The sequence below is a fragment of the Melozone crissalis genome, unplaced genomic scaffold (genome assembly GCF_028551555.1).
Source record: "Melozone crissalis strain CALT ecotype California unplaced genomic scaffold, PUWL_Pcris_2 ptg000008l_1, whole genome shotgun sequence".
Classification (NCBI taxonomy): domain Eukaryota; kingdom Metazoa; phylum Chordata; class Aves; order Passeriformes; family Passerellidae; genus Melozone; species Melozone crissalis.
Genome location: NW_026535786.1, coordinates 6,315,052 through 6,335,829, shown reverse-complemented (window position 1 = coordinate 6,335,829; position 20,778 = coordinate 6,315,052). Strand labels below are relative to the sequence as shown.

The 20,778-nt window shown below is 43.5% G+C and overlaps 2 protein-coding genes across 2 annotated transcripts in view; one reads left to right on the top strand and one right to left on the bottom strand.

The window, feature by feature from the left end:
* Positions 1 to 4,287: 4,287 nt before the first annotated feature.
* On the bottom strand, positions 4,288 to 13,910 carry DDIAS (DNA damage induced apoptosis suppressor). The gene is given in 7 exon segments (XM_054270075.1): positions 4,288 to 6,406; positions 6,409 to 7,000; positions 8,765 to 8,882; positions 9,961 to 10,122; positions 10,887 to 11,015; positions 12,996 to 13,094; positions 13,834 to 13,910. Coding segments are annotated over 5 exon segments (2,880 nt in total). The 5' UTR covers positions 11,000 to 11,015; positions 12,996 to 13,094; positions 13,834 to 13,910; the 3' UTR covers positions 4,288 to 4,511.
* Positions 13,616 to 20,778, top strand: part of PRCP (prolylcarboxypeptidase) — a 27,673-nt gene continuing 20,510 nt past the window's right edge. Inside the window, exon 1 of the mRNA XM_054270078.1 lies at positions 13,616 to 13,845. Coding sequence (XP_054126053.1) covers positions 13,717 to 13,845 — 129 coding nt within the window. The 5' untranslated portion in view covers positions 13,616 to 13,716. The remainder of the gene's footprint in view (positions 13,846 to 20,778) is intronic.

Below are 20,778 nucleotides of genomic sequence, written 5' to 3'. Positions count from 1 at the left end.
ATTGCTTACATGTGTATCTGTATGTAAATAAATGTTTAATCCTTTCCACTTGGTGTCTAAAGTGTTGGATTCATTTGGTTTTTGATTTGGACTGCAGAGCAAAGTTGCCTTAAATACAAAGCATTCAATTGACATGATTTGACATTAGACCAGCAAATGAACGGCTACTGAGGATTTTCTGCTTGGGCTGAGCATACCGAGGCTCTTGCAGCACTGAGACCTCACAAGAAGAGCAGATGTAGAGCTGCTGCCCATGGGAGCAAGGTCCCTTTGCAGTAGAAGAGAAAAAAATCCAAACAAACCTCAAAGTAGGAGAAATTGTAGACTTGAAATGCCAAAGAAATGCCAGCATCAGGCACTAGAGGGTGGCCTTTGACAGGGGCACCGTCCACCCGCTGACCTTGCAAACCTATGGCAGGTTAAACTCTTGTTCATGCAAGATGCTGAATTTGTGTAGGATAACTGCCAGATGATGGTTGAGTGCTTTGGTTGTCTTTTATTCTTTGACCTAGTCATTTTTTTGTTTTTTAATGCCATTCTTTCTGTTCAGCCTTCAACTTGCTGTTTTCATCCTCGCTGAACTCCCCTGAAGTTCCCCAGTGACCTGCCTTCCTCAAGGCCCTAAAATCCTTTTGGACAAGATCTCCCATTTTAAGCCTTTTGTCTTTTGGTAAATACATTTCAGTTTATGCTCTGACTTCTGGGGCTCAGGTTTCCTCCCCTGTGCTCTGCCCCACATCAAAGATAACTCCTGCTAACACTTAACACTGGGAAATGAGCTGTGAAGCTTGAAGACACCATGTGTCTTTTATTGCCTCTTCCGCTGACCTTGAAGCTCCTTCCTTGGTAAATGTCTGACATGAGGGCTGGACCATCTGCTCTTCCTTCCCCAGGAAGCTGGCAATTTGAGTCTGTGAGAGAACAGAGGTATTTGGACAGGGAAAACTCCCTGTATGCTTCCAGGTAGGTACAAGGCAAAGGGAGGGAAGGAAACATCCTTCAGATGCTCAGACCTCTTGAGGAGTGAATATTTACAGAAAGAGAGGAGGGCTGGAGTGTGTTGCTCTTGGGAGTTGTGTTATGTGTTGCTTTTGCTGGAGAAAACAGACCAAACTCTTCCTGGGGAAAGGTAAGGGGCAAGCGAAGAGTAGCAGCTCTTCCTTGCAAGGAGCATGAAACCAGTGTGATGTGCAACCTGCTTCTTGTTCAGCAGGTGTAGCAGCAAGGGTACAGCCTGTGCCAGGCTTTGCTGGGCTTGAAAGGAATGGGAGCAAAGGCTCCCTGCAAAAAGGGAACAAGCCCAGGGGAGCACATGCAAGGCTGGCTGACTACAGGAGCGAAAGCAAGAGAGCTTCTTGTGCCTCTTCCATCCTCTCATGGTCAAAGTCTCCCTACCGAGCATGAGGAGAGCTCTGCCCAGAAGATGCCATCTTGCTGACAGGGGCCTGTCACACAACAATACTTTTTGCTCTCACTCTGTGTGCAGTCCTCTTGCACAAAGCACAGGAGATCTGAGTGCTCTGCTTTAATTTCAATGGTATGGCACAGACAGTCCTGCCTAATTTAAAATCTAGTCTTGATTTATGGATTTCTATGCATAGGGAATCAATCACAAACCCAGTGTGCATTTTCAGGAGTTTTATTACCCTCAGAATTAAACATGCTGAGCTTTAGTATTTTTGTGCAAGCTTATAATTATAATCACATCAGCCTGCACCAAAGCTATCACTTACCCTGGTATGTGAATGAATTGTCTGCTGAAAAAAAATCATTTATGCTGGACCCAACATTTCTTGTCAAGATGCTGTCAGGTATATGATGTAGAAGCTCTAGCAGTGTTTCATAGCCAGCTGCATCGAGTCTCTGGTGTCTCACTTGGATCAGCTCTAACTCCTGGTGATAGAGTGGGTATCAGTCCAGTTCATCACAAGGGGGTGCTTAAAGAGCCAGTGATAACTGCAGTACCCTATTATGTGCTGCAGTAGAAACAACTGGTTTCAAGTGTTATGATGTCTTAAAATCTTTTCTGTATTGCCTTCCCTGTGCTCAGTGATTTGGCTATGAGTAATGCTATCTTTCACTTCATTTCTTCTACATAAGCTATACATGCAGATTTATAATCTCCAGGCAGGCAACATTTCTTACTCCTTTTCCACTTGCCCCAAGGGTTCATCAAGCTGGGTTTTATTTGCAATACATAAAATCTCTTCACTAGGCACAGCACTTGGTAAATGCTGGCATGAGTTCAGGCCTTTTCACTTGGCCTCATCCTGGAGCCCTGCCCTACCCTGACTGAAGCAGCCCTGGTGTGGTTTCGGTGTGCTGATTTGCTGGGCTAAAGCTCAGCTGGACAACTCAGCAGCAGCTTGCAAAGCCCTTGTACCTTCTTCTCCTGTGTGTGCCAGGAGGCCTTGCGTGGGGAGCTCCGTGTCCTTTACAGCAGAGCCCTGCCACGTTCTGCAACATGTTCTGCTGTCACTGGCACCACACTTTGCAGGCAACTACACCCACAGGTTACCTTGGTCACAGAACCACAGAATGGTTTTGGGTTGGAAGGGACTTCAAAGACCTTGTTCCAATCCCCCTGCCATGGGCAGGGACACCTTCCACTACACCAGGTTGCTCAGAGCTGCATCCAACCTGGCCTTGAATGCTTTCAGGGATGGGGCATCCACAGCTTCTCTGGGCAACCTGCGTCACTGCTCACCACCCTCACAGTGAAAAATTTCTTCTGTGTATTTAACCTAAATTTCCCCTCTCTGTTAAAAAACATCATTAGTTTATCAATTAAACATTGTTAAAAATTGTGATGCCTAATTCTGCTCTTTTCCTGTCTCTCTCTTTGCTATAGCAAGATGTTCCTATGTTCCTTTTTCTTCTGTTTATGTCTAGGGTTCAGGGACTGTAGAGCTCTAGGCTTGGACCTGTCAGAAGAAATCTTGCGCCTCTTTCCACTGCCATCTGCTGTTGCAGGATCCTTAAACACCAGAGGAACTTTTGTGGTGGGCTTGAGATTCTTGCTGGGGACAGCAAGTAGAGATAAGGTCTTTCAGTGATCTCCAGAGCTGTGCTCCCCTGTCTTTTCAATGCCAGGCAAGTCTTTGAACCTGTGCCTAAATTTCAACTGTAAATAAGGAGGGAAAAAAACAACCAAGCCAACCAATGCTGGCTTGAAAAAGCTTCTTTGTAGAAGGAATTTACCTGTGCAGACCTGCTGCATAACCATGTGTGACTTTTTCTTGGGTCAGCCTAAGGAATGCCTGCAGCCTCAGCACATCTGCACCCCTGGCAGGAGAGGCTGTACCTCATTTATACCCTGCTCAGCCACAGGAGAAGCTTATTTGATTCCAAATACCCTCCTCCCTCCCATCTCTCAAAGGGAAAAGCATTTGATTAGAGGGTGCAGAAGTTAGGCTAGAGACTGAGAAACTGAAAATGTTTACCTGTATGTTCTGTGATGGTGATCTATGCTAAAAATCATGGATAAGGAACAAGGTAGTGAGAGTAACTGCCCTTATTCCTGAAAAACTCTTCTGAACAAAGAGAGAGGCTTAAGTAGATGCTGTAGAAATTATGAGGCCTCAAACATAGGAAGATAAAAACATCTGCCTTGCAGCTGAGAAGGAACCAAGTAACCCCTCCCTGTCACCAGGCACAATGTAAATGGTTCATGTTCATTTTATACCTCAAAAGTCACATCAAGTCCTTTTAGGTCTGTTTATGGTTCTACAAGTGTGATGCATCCCTTCTCCCTTCGGGCCACAGTAGGACCTCAAAACACTCATTCACAACAACATGTCAGCTGCTCAGATCCTGTGACACCAGATTGCCACATCCTTCTGCAGAACCTGGCCTACAAGCTTACAAGCAGCAGATCCAAGATTTCTCTGTTCAATGATCCCAAATGCAGCTGGCTTGAATTTGGGATACAGAAGACCTTAAAGCAAGGGGAGGGAATACACTGTCAGGAATCTGCCACTAGCAGTCTTTAACTTGAAAAAGCCTGTAGGAAAACTGGGAGCTGCTGCCAAGCTCTCAGGATGGTCCCCTCCACCCAGCTCAAGGCTGTCACAGGATCTCAATGGGCTCAGATACAAGGCACCATCAAATCTTCAGTGAAAATTTGGCCCTTCTCCTGAGAGTCATCAGGCAAAAATGTGGAGTGGACATGGATTCCAGTGCTGCTCTTGTGATGAAAAGACAGCAGTGAACATTAAAATACTTCACGCACTTGTACTTTATGAAGTGAGATCTATTCAATACACACACATTTACAAAAGTGTTTATTGCACATCCTCATTAATTTTCAGGAGAATATAGTAACTACAAATTCTCATTTCCCTCATCTCTGTGGTACAAAGGTCTGAAAATAAACCCAAGGCCTCTTTGCAAGATACATGCTGACAGGTGTATAAACAATTTAACTTTTAAATAGCTCTTCTCTTCCACCAGATAATTCCCTAAAGTTTAAAAAAAAATTAAAAAGAACACAACATAGAAATGTATCTCTCCTAGTATTTTGGCTTCTTGGACAAAGGGGTCCGTGCTTGGAGGAACAGCTCAGGGGACCAGACTGTTGGCCTTTCTAACACAACCCCTGAATAATTTCCACCTGAGAGGTGATTCTCACCTTCTGAAGGGGAACAAGTTTTCAGGACAGGATCACTTAAAAACAAGGTCTTGGTGACACTTGCAGATAAAGGAGTTGTTAGAATCCTTGCTCTTTCCCCAGGGCTTATTCTCTCATTTTGGATGAAATTTTCATCATTTTCATTGCTCTTTCTGCTTTCAGAAATAGGGTTCCTGCCAGTGTGCCCACAGGTGGATTGCAAATCAGCAGCCCAGCTATCTGCTTTTAAATTTAAAGATGCAGCTGGTTTCAGCCCTTTGGTTGAAGATGGAGGGATCCACTCCTCCAAGCTGGCAGGCAGTTGGCTGCTCAGGAACTTCTGGGAAGCAGAGCTACCACTTTCTTTGTCCTTCCTGCTCCTTGGTCTCTCATGTTTCACTAACCTGCCGGTAAGCTGCTGCAGCAGAGTGTTCTGAAAGGAAGGCCTGGATCGCTTGCCTTTGGAATGGATTTTAGTGGGATCTTTAGGGGTGAAGAGGGTGGTGAAAGAGCTTCTTTCCCCAACAGGCCATAGTCTCTGCAGAGGTTTTGTCATAGGAGTTGACTGTGAATGAGGAACAAAGTCCTGAGCACAAACTGAACTGTATTCTGAATCCCAGAAGGAGTAAGTTACAGGTGTGCTGTGCTTACTGAAAGCATGAGGGGACCTGGGTAGGGATGAGCTCAATTTTGAACTGTTACAAGGAACACCTCCAGGAGAAAGCACTGATTCAGCTGTGACCTTCTCTGTCAAAGTATCTTCCTGTATTGAAGAACTACATGATTTATTTAAGAATTCCACAGGTTTTGCTACATCTCTTACACTTGCATCAAAGAGATCAGCAGAAGCATTGTAGCTGCCTTCAGGGAAGATGTTGTTCCACTGCAGCTCTTTCCTACTAACACTTTTGAAGGTATTATCTGACAGTTCTGTCAATGGTTTTAATTCTCTTTTATATAAACTTCTTGCATTGTTGGGAGCTGGTGGATCAGAGACCTGGGCCTCTGTGAGTATAAGATCTGTTTTTTGGCTCGGTGTAGAATAGTTTTCTTTATTTTCACAAGAAGCTAAACAGCTTTCACATGCAGAATGCACACAGGTGGCTGTCTTGCTCCTTTTTGAACAGGAGGTTTCTCCATGCAGCCTAATAAAAGACCAAGGTGAATTTGCAGGGTCATTATTTGCTTCTCTGGAGCGCACACATCTGCTCTGAGAAACAGAAGGCTCTGGTGTAACTGGTGAGGACGTTCCACCTTCCTTGAGGGTTGAAGATAAATCACTAGGGGAACACTCATATTGTGAGACGTCACTTGGAGGGTTTGCATTTGACTGAAGACAAGCAAACACTGTGGTCTCCCAACTATCATTCCCTACTGCTGGCAAGAGCCTCCCTGAGACATTGGCTGCAGGCAAATCACCTACAGCTTGCCTGGAATACGATTTGTTAACATTTACACCCAACTTGCTGCTCTCAAGATGGACAAGTTTGCCTGCATCAAGGCTGGGTGATGTTACAACACTCCTGCCATCCTCTATTCTGGCCAACAATTCATTTAGGCTTTCTGACAATGGGAGCTCTTCCCAAAGCGTGGAGTCCATTTGAGACACTCCAGTTACATTTACGTGATTAGGAGCTGAGGCATCTCTCTTGCAAACAAGGGAGTTGTGGGATTTTTCTGCATAAGAATAATTTCTACTATTAGTTTTTGGGTAATTGTTTCTTACCTCATATTCCAAGGGATGTTGTAACAACTTGGAACTGTTTCCATGAGAATGTTTGGTGTTTGAAGAGGAAACTCCAATTTATCCGTTGCAGAGATACTGTCAGTCCGACTAAGCTGAGAACTTGATTCATTATCCTTCTCTTTATCCCCTTCCTTCACAGCAGAGATCAGAAACTGTGAGTCCCAAAGAGTTTGATTGTTGAGGCTTACACTGCCCAATTCTGCAGAGACAGGCTTCTCCTCTTGTTCATGCTGTTCACTCACCAGCTTTCCCACTTCCAGAGTGGGAAAGTCTTCCGCTGTTACCCAAGCAACAGATGAAGTCAGACTTAAGGATTGCTGCCAGCACCCTAAAAAACTTTCCCTGCCACTAGACTGAACAGAACAGGAGCTCCTGCTCAGGCTAGACAAGCTGCTGAGCTCACTGAGAGGTTCATCTATGGGAGCTGATGACGCATCAGGTAAATCTGAGCTGTTCCTGCAGCTCCTGAGCTGTGCCGAATGCAGGAGATGATCTAAGCAGCTGATAACAGTGAAGCCAGTAACAGCAGCGCTTGGCGGGAAGATCTGGCACGCCACAAGGCTTTTCGTGCTTCTATTAATTCTGGAACACTTCTGCAAGATGCTGCTGGCAGCAGAATGCCCTCCATCTTCCCTTGCACAAACCTGGGCGAAGGGAAAGAAAACAAAAAAACAATAAACTAACAGAAAAAAATATTAACACATGTTCTTCTAAGTCAGGCGTAAATTCAGATCTCCCTTTTTGTCAGGATCTGCAGGGGAGAGAATACAAAACAGTCTATCACACAAGGCCCTCCCTGGGAAATAAACCCTGGCAAGGGCTGTAAAGGGCATCACAGTGAGAAGTTCTTTGCTTGTTGCAATTACAGAGTTTTGGAGCTGGAAAAACAACCAAGAACTCTGAGAAAGGACTTCACAGAAAATTTCTTCCTCCCTTTAGGGCACTGAATGCTTCCGGGCCTCCTCTAGTGCAGTTCAGAGTGAATGGCTGGCAGCCTAAGGCCAGTGCTTTGCTTTTATGCAGGAGGCACTGGGCAGCACTTGAAACAAAGCACTCTGGTAAGCAGACACTTGACTTGGCAGCTCAGCTGCCAAAGCCAGCGTGGTACTTTCTGTGCACTGCATCCGTGCAAGGGAAATAAGCTGCGACCTTCATCTGCTCAGAGTTTTTAGAGAGCAGTGTTTCAAAGGAGCTTCAACTGCAATCCTGTATAAAACCTGCTTCTCTCTACACTGAAATTACAGGTGAAAAATGACATTAAAAGGAGAGGGAATCAGCTCATATTTCATGAAGTGGATAAACCCTTTCTCATCTACCCCTCAAGGTCTGGCAAAGCCAGAGAGGCCAAAAAGCAGTTACAGTTATCTCCAACAACCCTCCTCCTCCCTGAGTCTGTGCACAGTTTGAGGCTGAAGGCTGTTAGCCAAGGACAACACCCTACTAGGTAAGTCTTTAGAAAGTATGTTATGCTAATTCTGAGAACTATCTGGGACATACACACAGCTGAACACAACTGCACAGAAATGTCTACAGTCAAGGGCTGAACAAAGTCTTTGAATGTGTGTTCAGCTCTTGTGTGTGCACGAGCAGCCACAAGGCTGCTGATATCTAGGATTAGTTCTATTTGTCAAGGCATCAGGCCCAGAGACCAGGTCAAGGGTTCCCGGTAAGTAAAGTTAATCCATTAAGTCCTCCAACTTCCATTACTTAAGGTGCTGTCCACCAGGAAAAATCTCAGTTCAGATACAAGCTGTGGGAGAGGCAAAACACCTGCCAGGTAGGATTTAGTTCAGAGATTTCACAATATGAATGACTCACATAAGCACCACTTGAAGAGAACTTTGAACACTGTTTCTATAGAAATATTGCTAAGAACTAATATTTCAAAGGGTGTTAAACACACAAAAGAGCCACCAATGCAGATGCTGAACAGCTGTACTTTAACAACATTTTGAAAATGCTCTTGAATCCAGAAATATTAAAATGCTACAAGGGGATGTGCTTTTCCTTACATTTCAGACTGGAAAGGAGAATACACAGCATGGGAAAGGTAGGGCAGTGCTTGGAAAGAGAGTCTGTTTCTTGCTCCAACCGTACATGGTTTTTTTACAGGCTGCAAGCTGTTACTGATATGCACAGGAACTGGCATTGCTCAGGCTCTCCAAAAAGCACCCTGACAAGCTGTTAAGCTGACTACTGCCATTCAAGATGATTTTTGGATGTGACTCATTCAAAAAAAAAAAAAACCAAACCACAGGAGTTTTCGGGAAAAGAAGCAGAGTCCTTCTCATGTCCTAGCCTTAAATTTTCTCAAAAAGAAGTTGTACTTGAAGCTTTGATAAGTCAGTCTATACCCCTAACTGGCTACAGAAACTCACTAAAAGGCCATAATGTGGATTAAAAGTTACCTTCACTCCAAATATAAACCTTTTTCCAATGAAACAGGTTTCCACTGCTTGAACTAACGCTCTTGCAGTTGACTCTGTGCTTATTTCTCCTGACAGCTGATTGAAGTCTTGAATATACCTAGAATAAAAACACACAGAGGTATTGGATCAACAGAGGAAGAAGACTTACACAGCATTTTAGCTGTACTATAGTGCTAATGAGGACACATGTTAAGGAAAATATTTTGTACTAGCTTCAACTAAACTCAGAATGAAAACAGGAAAACCAAGAAGCTATAAATTCAATTCTTTAGTTCACCTAACTTGTTAGTGAGATAAAGTAAACAAAACAACCACTCTGAACAAGGTCAATACACACACAATTTTCAGGTGTTCCCCATGTGGTTGTGATTTTCCTGCCACCACAGTGACTGTACAATGCTGGTCAAGATGCTGCTGCTCCTTACACATCCCTCCTGCCCAGCCTTTACAGCACAGCAGTATCCATGCAAGACATGGAAATAACTGCTTTCCACAGCTGACAGCAGTACAGCAGTGTAGGGCAGAATGCCTGTCATGGCATGTTATTAATGCTGCTAATATGCCATTACAAATAACTCATCTATGAGCCAAGGCACTGGGAAAATAACAGACTAGAGAAAGAAGCAGGGAATCTATCTGAATATCCCATCCTGGCAGTTTCACATTTCCGAAAATCTGAAGCCTATAATGTGGGTGGTCAGGCTCTGAGGACTAACAGACTTAGAAATCCCTTCTTTCTTCAGGAAAATATGGTTATACTGCCAATTAGTCACAAGGTGCATTCAAACTGTTAAAAAAGAAAAGCCAGAGGCTCTATCTGGAAGAGCCAATTTACTTAGACAAAGGAAATTCAATCATCTCAAAAAAAGGAGAAAGGACATAAGGAGGAAACCAAACCAACCAAGCAGTGAGGCTCACTTAACAGGTAGAAGCAGCCTTCAATAGACAAGAGGAGGATTTCTTTTACTACCTAGAAGTAATCCATCTCAAAACATCAAGACTTCAGGAAGAAACTAACTTCCCCACTTTCTCAAGGTGATGGGTACCAAGGAAATGCTGGAAGGGAGCACTTTAGCAGTTACTTCCCACTCATGTTCCCACCATCTAGGCTGGTTGCAGTTATTTTAGGCTGAACAAATAGCAGCAGCTATATGGTCAGACAATCTATTCCTTACCTCTGCAGATTCTCTGCGGTGACCCCAAAGAATGGATCTAAGCAACTTCCAAAAACAGTGATGTCAAACAAATCATTGGTGTCAGCAATCTTTAGGGACAATCTATATCTGTAGCTTGCATCTTTAGCTTCACCTGTGCGGCCACATTTTAGACAGCTGAACCTGACAAAAGACAGTAAAAGGATAGAAAAGATTGAATAGATGAAGTTCTGTTAATTACTGCTGAGGTAAGAATTTATCTGCAGCTGTAAATATTACTACTATAATGTGTCAAATATTCATCAAGAACTGTAAGATTTTTTCCTTATTCTTTACTCCTTGAGGTGAAGCATTAATCTTACCAAAGGCTCAGAGCAAGATGTGTGTATTATGACAGAATGTCTCTGGTTTCCTTCACTGATTTATTAAATGCTAGCCTGTTGTGAAATTGAAGGGACAGTGGGTTTTCAGAGACTGTTGGGGTGCAATTTTGAATTTTTGAATTTCCTGTGCTCACTTTTCTCACATTTCATTTTGGTTTGGGATTTTTCCTCCTGCAGCTTGAGTATAAATACCTAGGTTTAAAAAAATAACCAGGAAACAGCACTGTTATTTTGTACTTCAGCATTTGAGACAACAGATATCCTTGTTTTACAAAGTCAGCTCCTTCTATTTAGTGCTGGCATTCATTGATTTACTCTTCTTCTGAGTGTCAGAGATTTCACCCACTGCTGCAATTAAAAAAGAAAGCTCATCCCTTTCTGGACATGCACTCAGTGAAGAGTCATGCAGGTGCACTGCACTTGTAGAAGGAGATGAAAAAATAAAATCAGGATTTGATCTGGAGGGGCTGGATTTTCATCACTTTGTTTAGGGTTCAGCTAACAGAGTAATGGAAATTAGTAAGTTAATGGAAATCAGCACATGATCCCCCAAACAGGACATACCTCCTGGAATGCAGTATCAGCCTAGAAAAGCAGTTTTGACAGGCAGGATAGATGAAGCAGGAATTCTGGATGGAAATCACTGAGGCAGCCAAGAGTCCCTGCACACCATTCATGTGCTCACAGCATCACCTGAAACGAGAAAGTTGAAATGGTTTGAAGAGTTCTCATGAGATGTCAACATTAACTGCTTTCAGTTGGGTTATTTGAACATTTTGAACAGCGGCTTTCAGGACATTATGATCTCTCTTTGAAAACAGAAATTCTATAAATTACCTCTTAAAAAATAAAATTTAAAAAAGGATAAAGTTATGCAACATGAAGGAACTGTTCATGGCATTTGTACACCATTTGCACACCATTGCACACACTTGAATTTAGGGATCTTTATCAGAATTATCCTTGGGCACAGCACTGCAGGAAACAGCTTTTTAACTATTTTCCTTAATTTAGATTGAAGTCACAACATGGGGTTAAAAACTGAAATGATTCTGCACTTGTAATGCTACAAATGTTTCAACACCAATGACTTGGAGACGTTACTCAGAAAATCCTGAAAAAGGCTCACAACACAAACTCTATTTGCTCCCATATCATGCTCTTTGTGCTAAAAGGGAAGCTCCTGGTCAACAGAGGCTGCACAGATTTGACAAATAAATTATAAACTAAAGAAATAAATAGGAGTGAATTTATTTTTATTCAGTATTACTTTCCTGTAGATTTATTTGGGCTTTATTACACTATTGTGCCCAAAAACGTCAAGTTTTAGGAAACTTCCAGTATTTTAGACAGAGAACTTTTTTTCTCAGCAGATGTCAGGAAAATGTAGGCAACAATCACAGAATCCTGGAATGGTTTGGGTTGGAAGGGACCTTAAACATCACCTATTCCAGCCCCAAGGCCATGGGCAGGGACACCTTCCACTAGACCAAGCCACCTGGAGCCTCATCCAATACCTCAAACCACAGAGTTCCCACTGAAATGGCCAAAATGTTCTCTACAGCTGAATCAAACAACTCCTTAGAAGTCTGTATGTGCAAAAGCTCTTTTATCACAGCCACAGCTAAAGATAAATCTCTCTTTGATATAAACTGCAGAATAGGAAGGGAATTCCACATCTTCATTCCAAAACTCCCTTGAGAGGCAAAAGACCAAAGAGATAGAAGAGACTCAACTATGGTATTTACAGGTAAAAAAAAATTACCACATTCTATAATCAACAGTGATGTTTGGTCATATTTTGCCACCAGGAAGTTAAACTTATGGGCTATTCCTTTGCCCTTTGGAACACCTTTCTCAGCATCCTGGTGAACACAAGTTCTGTAACACTGAGTACTAGAAAAATGTGAGTGACTAAGCTCATTGCCTCTGAATAGGTCAGATAAAAAAAAAAAAAAAAGAATCCCAATATTCCCTTATTCCCTACATCTGGAAAATTGAGGTAGGAAAAGAGAAAAGCTGTAATAGGGGGCCAAACACAATAAGAAAAAACCCATCTCTTCAGAACATACATATTAACAGAAACTAATTTGACTCAGTATATTGAATGGTAAATGCCTTCAACTCTTACCAAAAGGGAACTATTTTGTTCTAGTAACAAAGACTTTGTTTTAGTACAAGACAACAGCAAAAAGTACATGGAAAATACATCAATATATAGAGGAGAAATAAAGTTGAGTCTGATTTTTTTATTGCCCAAAAAGGTGGGCTTGGAGAAACTAGCAGGTGCTTCATTCCCACCTTTTTTCAACTCAGAAATCCAGAAGCGAAGTTTATTACATAGTTTTTGTTACGTGCACTTTTTCGAGACATTAAAAAAAACACAACAAAACCACAAACGCACACCCCAGAAAACAGAGAACACTGCAAGTATTAAACTGAAATAGGGGAGATGAAGCACAGCGTGTAAATGCTAAACTGAAATAGGGGAGACAAAGCACAGCGTGGAAGTGCTCACACAAGTTCTGTCAATAACAAACGGACTCGAGGTCTCCAGCCCAATTTCCCTTCGGCACAAATACAGCACTCGCTACCAGGACGCACACTGACAGAGGCCGGCAAGAACAGATCTGTTTTACTTGAACTTTTTGTAACAAACCAAAGAACGCAAACCTCGGTGCCCGGCCGGGCGATCTCAGAGCGCTGCTGCCCTCGCTGCCGTTCAGCGCGGTCCCTGCTGCCCTCTGGCGATCCCGCTGCCTCGCTCTCTCCCTAAGGAAAACCAAAGCAGGGGTGGTTAACACATCTCGCTCCCGTTTGCACCCCTGAGCCTTCCCAAAGCCGACAGCGAGCGAGCGGCCGCTCCGGTCCCACTCACCCGGGCCGGTATGGGCCAGCAGCGGGGTCTGGGCCGGCGGGCGGGGCCGGGGGCTGAGGGCAGAGCGGAAGGGCGGAAGTGCGGCTGCTGAGCGCCGCCACGGGGGCGGGACGAGGCTGCGCTCAGCCAATCGCGATGCACTCTTAGCGGACAGTAGCTCGTCTCGCCCAATCACAGAGCGAGAATGTCGGCCGCGCCCCCGCACGGCGCGGAGCGGAGAGGCGGCTGGGTCACGTGCTTCGGAGCAGCCAATCGCTGCCTCCCTGCCTCAAGCCGCGCGGCCGAAACACCTATGGAAGCCGCCCCGGCCAACGGCCGACCGGCAGCCAATGGGAAGGGGCCGCTGGTTCGGGCCCGCCCCTGCACGTGTGGGCCGGCCCCGCCCCCAGGGCCCCGTCGCTCCCAGCGGGGCAGCCCCGGGCGGGGAAGCCGGGCGCGGATAAAGCGGCGGCGCCGAGCCCGCTCCCGCTTCTCCCCTTCCCGCTCCTGCTCCTGCCGCTCCTGCCGCCCGCGGCGATGCTGCGGCTCCTCCTGCTCCTGCCGCTCCTCGGCGCGGCCGGCGCCCTGCCCGCCCCGCTGCTCCGCCGCCGCCGGAGCGCCTCGCTGCCGGCCGGGCCCTACCAGACGCGCTACCTGAGGCAGCAGGTGGGAGCCGGCTGCGGGGGGACGGAGATTCCTTCGGGAGCGGGGGGCGCTTTCCTCTGTCATCAGCCTCACTCGGGCCGCGGGCGGGACACGAGTGTTCGCTGCAGGCTTTTAAAAAAGCGCTGAGTGCCGGCTCTCTTCGGTAAAATATTGCAAGCCGTGCGTGTTCCGGTTAAGCGCAGGTATTTAAAGTATTGCTGCACACGGCGAGGGGCTGCGCTCCGCGGCTGCACATACATCGTACCTGCGAACAGCGCAGCGTGGGGACTTTTGTTTGTTTGTTTAATCACAGAATGGTTTGGGTTCGGAGGCACCGTAAAGGTCCGTCTGATTCCACCTTCCCCCCCAGCCATGGGCAGGGAGAAATAGCTTTTCCCTGGATGAACAAAATAGGAAAATAGCTTTTCCCTGGATGGTGATATCCATTTCGTTTTTACTTTTTTTTTCCTTTTATACGTTCTCTATGTTCTTCGCACGTATATTCGTAGCTCTGTAGCCCGTTGTACTAGTGGCTGGTTTTTCCAGTTATTTTCTATGGCCTTTCCCTAGACAAAACAAATTCCAGAGCTCCAGCCCCAGGGGGCACAAGGTCCCTCTCCTATCTTGGCTCTTTCAGGGAGCCAAGGTTGAGAACAGCTCTTGGAGATACATTTCATGGACAAAGTACAGCTGGTGCCAAAGGGGGGACTCCAGAGAAGGGGCTTGACCTGGGGGGGGGAATTGCATCACCACTTGTCCTCCTAACTGCTGCTTTTTATTAATTATTCTGATTTCTCAAAACCTCTAAAAATATACTCAGCCCTGTGGGGCTGGGCTTCTGTGGACATGTTTTCATAGCTGCCTCTGAAAGCCTTCAATAAAGATCCACTTTTATGTTACCGCCTTAGTAAACTATCTCGAGTTTCATTAGAAAAAAAGGCAAAAATGGAACATGAAACAGATTTCTATTGCTTACTTGGACTTTGTCATCCTGTCTTGTCCAGCAATTCCTTGGTGAAATCCATGGCATGTGGATAGAAGAGAGGGCTCTGCAATGTCTTTAAGTGTTGGTGTGGTTTTATTGAATCAGGCTTTAAACCCTCCTTGTTAATAGATTTTCATAAAAGCAGTCAGCAGTTCCTTGGATGTGTCGAGCAGTGTTTGCAGCGTCCCCTGTTCTGTACCTGGGTTTCCTGGGGGAGGCAATGGTTGTTTTTGCTGGGAGGCACAGTAAGGGAGGTGGATGTTTTCCTAGTCCTAGGCCTCTCTTGGTTTGTTCAGAATCAGGCTTGGAGCATGTGTCTGAATTTCATGCCCTGGTCGGCATAGGGAGCGGTGCAAAGGAGAAGGCGTTTAATTTAGGATAGAATAATAAGAATAGAGTAGTTTAGGTTAAATTGAATTATAGAATAGAATCATTTAGGTTGGAAAAGACCTTTCAGATCATCTATTATTAACCCAGTACTGCCAAATGCACTACTAAGCAATGTCCCCAAGTTCCATATCTACATCTCTTTAAAAATCTCCAGGATTGTTGATTCAACCACTCCTCTGGGAAGCCTGTTCCATGCTTAATAACTCTGTCAGTGAAAAAAAATATTTTAATATCTTATTTAAATGTCTCTTGGTGCAACTTATGGCTGGGCATCTTGGATGATATGTGGATTGGATATCTCCTGTTTCAGCTTTGTACAAGATGAAGTTATGGTGGAGTGAGCAAAATGGGAAGATTACACTCACAGAGAGGACAGATGTAAAGAAAACAGATAATCTTTGTAAGATTATGCTAAATACCTATGGAATAATTTTAGGGTCAAGGTCCCTGTCATTTGAGGTGGAAGGTAGATTTGGAATGATTTTAGTGAGAAATCCAGCCACTGAGATTACAGTCTTCTGCAGGTAGTGTTAATGGTTTGGGAATGCTCCTGTTCCAGGTATCTCCCTGCATAAATCACAGAATTCCTGTGTCTTGCCAACATCTCTGCCATGTCCACTCAGGTAATTATTTGAGATCTGTGTCCTGCATTAACTCCTCTAAGAGCCCTGGGCTTGTATTGTGAGCATAGTGCAGATACTTCGGCAGTGTGTGGCCAGTGCTGGCCAGGACGCCACTCCTGCAGCAGTGCTGTAATTAACCCTCGTTGTCGCGGCACACTGGCTGTTGCACATTGCGATCATAGTATCAGTGGTACTAATTTTGTGCTGTGAGCTGAGCCACCCTTTGTCACACTTCTGTCCTCACCTCCTCCCGGGGCCGTGCTGTCACCTGGCTGTTCTCCTCAGCCCTGGGTGCCATCCAGCTGCCAGCAAAGCAGCAGATCTGTGGGGTTGCGACCTGTGGATTTTGGGACGTAGGTATTAAGAGATGGGAGGGAACAGTCACAGTAACAACCTATTTTAAATATTGATGCCCCATCTTGTTCACCCTTCTGTCTCTTCCTCTCATGCCTCAAGCACAGCCATCTTGGCTGAGAGCGGCTGCTGCAGGAAGGAGGGAGCCCGTTCACCAGCCTGGAAATCCTTGCTTTCCATTCCAAAGACTTACTAATATTGTTGAACAGAGTGTGAGAGGTTTGTTCATCAAAGATCTGAATTCTGCTGCATGACACTTGAAAGATACAGGGGTAGCATGAGAGGTCCAATCTCACGGAGAGCATAGGACACTGTCAGTAGCACAGTGTGTAGAACTGATGGCATTCAGCCCTGATAAAGCATGCACTCAGTGCTCTTGTCTGGGAATTTGTAATTGCATTATTGTCCTGTAGTGCAACATAAAATTATGTTTGTGATTAACATGGTAAATAAGGTGGGGTGACACTTTGCCACCTCTCAAGATTGTTGAAGTTTAATTACTTACATTATATTTCTTATGACATGAATTATCTGCTTGTGTTCCTTGCTGCCAAGTCTCTTCTTAGCTAAGGTTCCTGATTTGATTCTTGTTTCTCTCTTTGGTGATTTTCATCACAAGTTGAAATAATTTATCTAAAAGCATTCAATATAAAAAAAAAATACTTCATAATATGGCAAAATACTATGCTGTCACAAAGGAAATGTTTTTATACCTAATATTAAACATACCTTTAAATAGAGTCTTTAAATGCTTAATACTTCTACAGAAGAAAAATTTGAAAGGGTAAATAGATTCCTTACATGATTTGTTGCCTAAAAAGTTACTTCTTGATAACTGTGAATAATTTATTGGAATCTCTGGGCATGACAGTCTATAGACATGTAACATTGTTTGAGTGTCTAGTGTCAGCTTTTGCTGTGAATCAGTGACATTAAAGTCTGTTTTCATAAAAATGGGGAAATAACAGGGTCAGAGTTAAGCTCAATGCTCATTGCATTAAACTTCCTCCTGTTTACCACTTAAAGTGTCAGACATCTGTGATGATGGGGCTAAAGTCTAGAATATTGAGAAATCAGTCAAGCAGTGCCTGCGTCACTGTGACTAGCATCTTATGTTGTTTGCTAACTTGTGTATGCATTTAATAGCTTTTATTATTTTATCTTGGAGGTGTGATTTTTTTTTTTTTTCTTTTCCTCTCCCTTCAAAAGTAACTGATGTCTTTCAGCCCTCTACTCCTCCTATGTATGAGTGAAATACAAAGTTTTTACTCCAGTAAAAAGGTACCTCATGCACACCTAGAAGAGGAGATGGTCCTTGAAGGAGAAACTCTGCCATCAGCCACATCTTTAACAAATTTTGTGTGTTTAGGGGATGATTATTTCCTTTATAGCTTTTCTGATGTATTAATGTGACTTTTGTAGGCAAGTCTGTGGTAATTTGTTTGCCTGCTACGCAGTTGGTTGTGATTTGTGTGTTAAATTAATCCATCCAAAATGGAACTTTACAGAGAGAATGATGTGTAGAATGTGTAGAGCTGTAGCAGGATCACCACTGCTGGGATGGCTTCTTTGTAAGCAGCTGGGTCTGTGACCACAGTTCAAATTCATTGGAATGACTTGGTGAGGCATCCAAGATCCGTCCAGTTCTCTTTACCCAAGCAGAAATAACATTACAGCATACTGAGGAGGGTCTGGAACTAGTCAGTTCTGACTTTTGGTGAGCCTTGTCTTGTACCTTTGTGTCTGTCTTTGGCACACATACCAGTGTTACAAAACCCACAGCCTGAGGACTTGTGGTGCTTTATATGCAGTACTGCTGAGAGCATGATGCCTTAAAATTGCTGATATTTGAAGGCTTCTCAGTGATAAACTCATCTTAGAGAGGAGAGTGGACCTGGTGTCTCTTCACTCAGTTTGATGATTGATGGCTGTGTGAGACTCTGTGCTGAGGAACCCTTCACCTCAATCACAGTTTGTGAACCGCTGTGACTTTGTCTAAGAACAAGCGTAACAAGTACAAATTAATTTTTGTTCAGCAACTTCCTGAGTCTGGTCCTTCAATCAGATTGTCTTTTGAACTAATACAAGTCAGTTGTGTCACCCCTTCCAAAAGAAGGATTCTGATTACATTTCATAACTTCCTAGGTTTCACACCTATGTCAGTATCTTGTAATAAATTCACATGAAGTCTTTGTGCTCTGAAATGCATGCACACTTCATATTGTGTGTACATAAAAGGAAGATATGTTGAAGCTTCAAAGTGATGAAGTTTAAAAAGTAATGCAAATTGATCCTTTCTGGCTTTATCAGGGGTCTTTAATACCCTATTTTTTATTACAGACTGAAATTCTGAGGTATAGAAAATACCCTGATTGAAAATGTGAACATTAGAATGAATATGTTTTTTTAAACCTAATGAAGTAATTTTCTATCACAGGTCTAAAACTTGTTTAGGAAGACACTGAGATGGGTTGAGGTTATAATTTTTAATTGTGGTTAGCATCTTATTTAGCATATTATTGTGACTCAGAATAGTAACAGATGTCGGGAATAGTTAAGATGGGTTTGTTTTTCATGCCTGGCACCATAATACAATAGCACTTTTGGCTTCTGGTGAAGGAAAAAACAAAGTGCTTTTTACAGAGCCCCTTGGTACCAATTAAAAGTTATGCCGGTGTTGAGAGAAGAAGTGATGTTGATGTTTGTCTCTGAGGTGAATTACTTGGAATACGTGTTTTACTCATCAGGTAGTACAGGGGTTCTTGGCAGCTCTTTCTCTGTGATTTCATAGCATGATTTAAAATGGGAACTGTAAGCTATAAACCAGGAACAATAGCTCTTACTCAGTGAACAGGAAAACGGGGAAGTACTTGTTAAAGCTTGTCAGTGAAATTTTATTTTTATGCACTACTTATCTGTGGGGTCACAATGCAGACATCAACTTCTCAAATTAATCAGGAAACAATTTCCTCACAACTTGCAGCCTCTTCCTTCAAGTGAGCAGTTAATACTAGTGACTCAAAAAACATCAGTGATCACTACTGCCTCACTGAAAATGAGCCAATCTCACTAGCTTTAATCGTTCAAAGCTGTAATAGGCTACTGAAAGATTTCTGATAGGCTGTCTTGATTAAACAAAGTCTAAAGAACAAAACAGTAAGCAGAACTGCCTATGGCTGAAGTAGCAAGCTGTTCCCAAGCCAGATGTGCATGAGAACTCCTGTTGCCTCCATTAAATTTGGCTTGTGCCATGAGATTCTACAAGTTGAAGTAGAGTCTTAGAGCTGATTTTTTTTTTTTGGTGGGGAGATATGGAGGAAAATGAAGTTCAAAATGAAATTTTATGCTAATGAGTTCTGTATCTATTTCTTCATCTGTCTTTGATCAAAACCAGCCATCAGCATAAGAAGTTGTTGTAGATCACGCAGATAATTTGTAGCATTTTGCCAAGAGAGAGACCAGAAGTCAAACTTGATTATTTAATTTTAAGCTTTCAAAAATCAAATACCTTAATTTATTTCATACATCCTGTCATATTTGGATTTTATATCTAAAGCTGTGAGGCTTATAAGAAATTTAGTGGGGGTAAACCAGGCTGTACTGGGCCCTCTTACTAATATTCACAAAATGGTTAATTTCTTTGTTTTCCAGGCATGTCAATTCAGAGAATTAAACATACAAAGAAGAATGGGGATTGCATTTCTTTTAAGAACAGTCAGTAGATACCCTTTGCCTGTGGTGTAACGGGATAATTTTTTTTTATTTTAAATTTCTAGTTTGTCTCGTGCTTTTGTTCAGCTCTAGCACACATGTAGTATGTTCTGATACTTGGTGCTGTTAGAGTGCTGCTGTCAGGTGTGCTCTGCGTGCTTGTTTTACTCTAAACACACACAGTGAGCAAAGAACAAAACTTCTGATCCTTGTGTGCTGTTGTTTCTAACTTTAAATTGATGGAACAGCTTTTTCCATTATTCACATCTGCCGCCAAGATACAGAGCTTATGTACAAGTTCACGCTTGTTCAGGCTTGAAGCCAAAGTGGATATGTGAAGATGAGCTGGAAAAGGTGCTTGTGGAGGGAAATTTGAGATGTGTCTCTTTCCTGCAGATGGCTCACTGAAAAGCCTGTCTGCATGGGATACCGTGGAGCCATGATACTGTGTGATGTCCTTTCCCTCTGATTGCCAGTATGGATACACTCGGTGGTGCAGGGAGCCACAGATATTTCCCTGAATGCTGCTGGTTTCCCCATCATCCTGTCTACCAGCCCTGCAAGCAGAAGTTGTTCCTTGGTGTTGCAAGCTTGCCCAACTAGCTGCCACTATGGTATTTTTGCTGTTGCATCAGGGCTGCAGAAGTAATTGCTGCTTTCCTGCTTTGTTTTGTGAGATTTTCTCTCCCCCCACCTCAGTGCTGATCAGAATTGGTGGCTACTAAATGCATGATCCACAGTGGCACGTGTAAAACACTTAGCCTTTTGATGCTGATAAATTGCCATCCCTGCACTGAGCTGTTGTCATTTAGTCTGTGCCCTGCCTAATTAGAAGATTATCTGGATAGATGACAACACAGTTTTCCTGTTTGTTGTCATTGTTCATCTCTA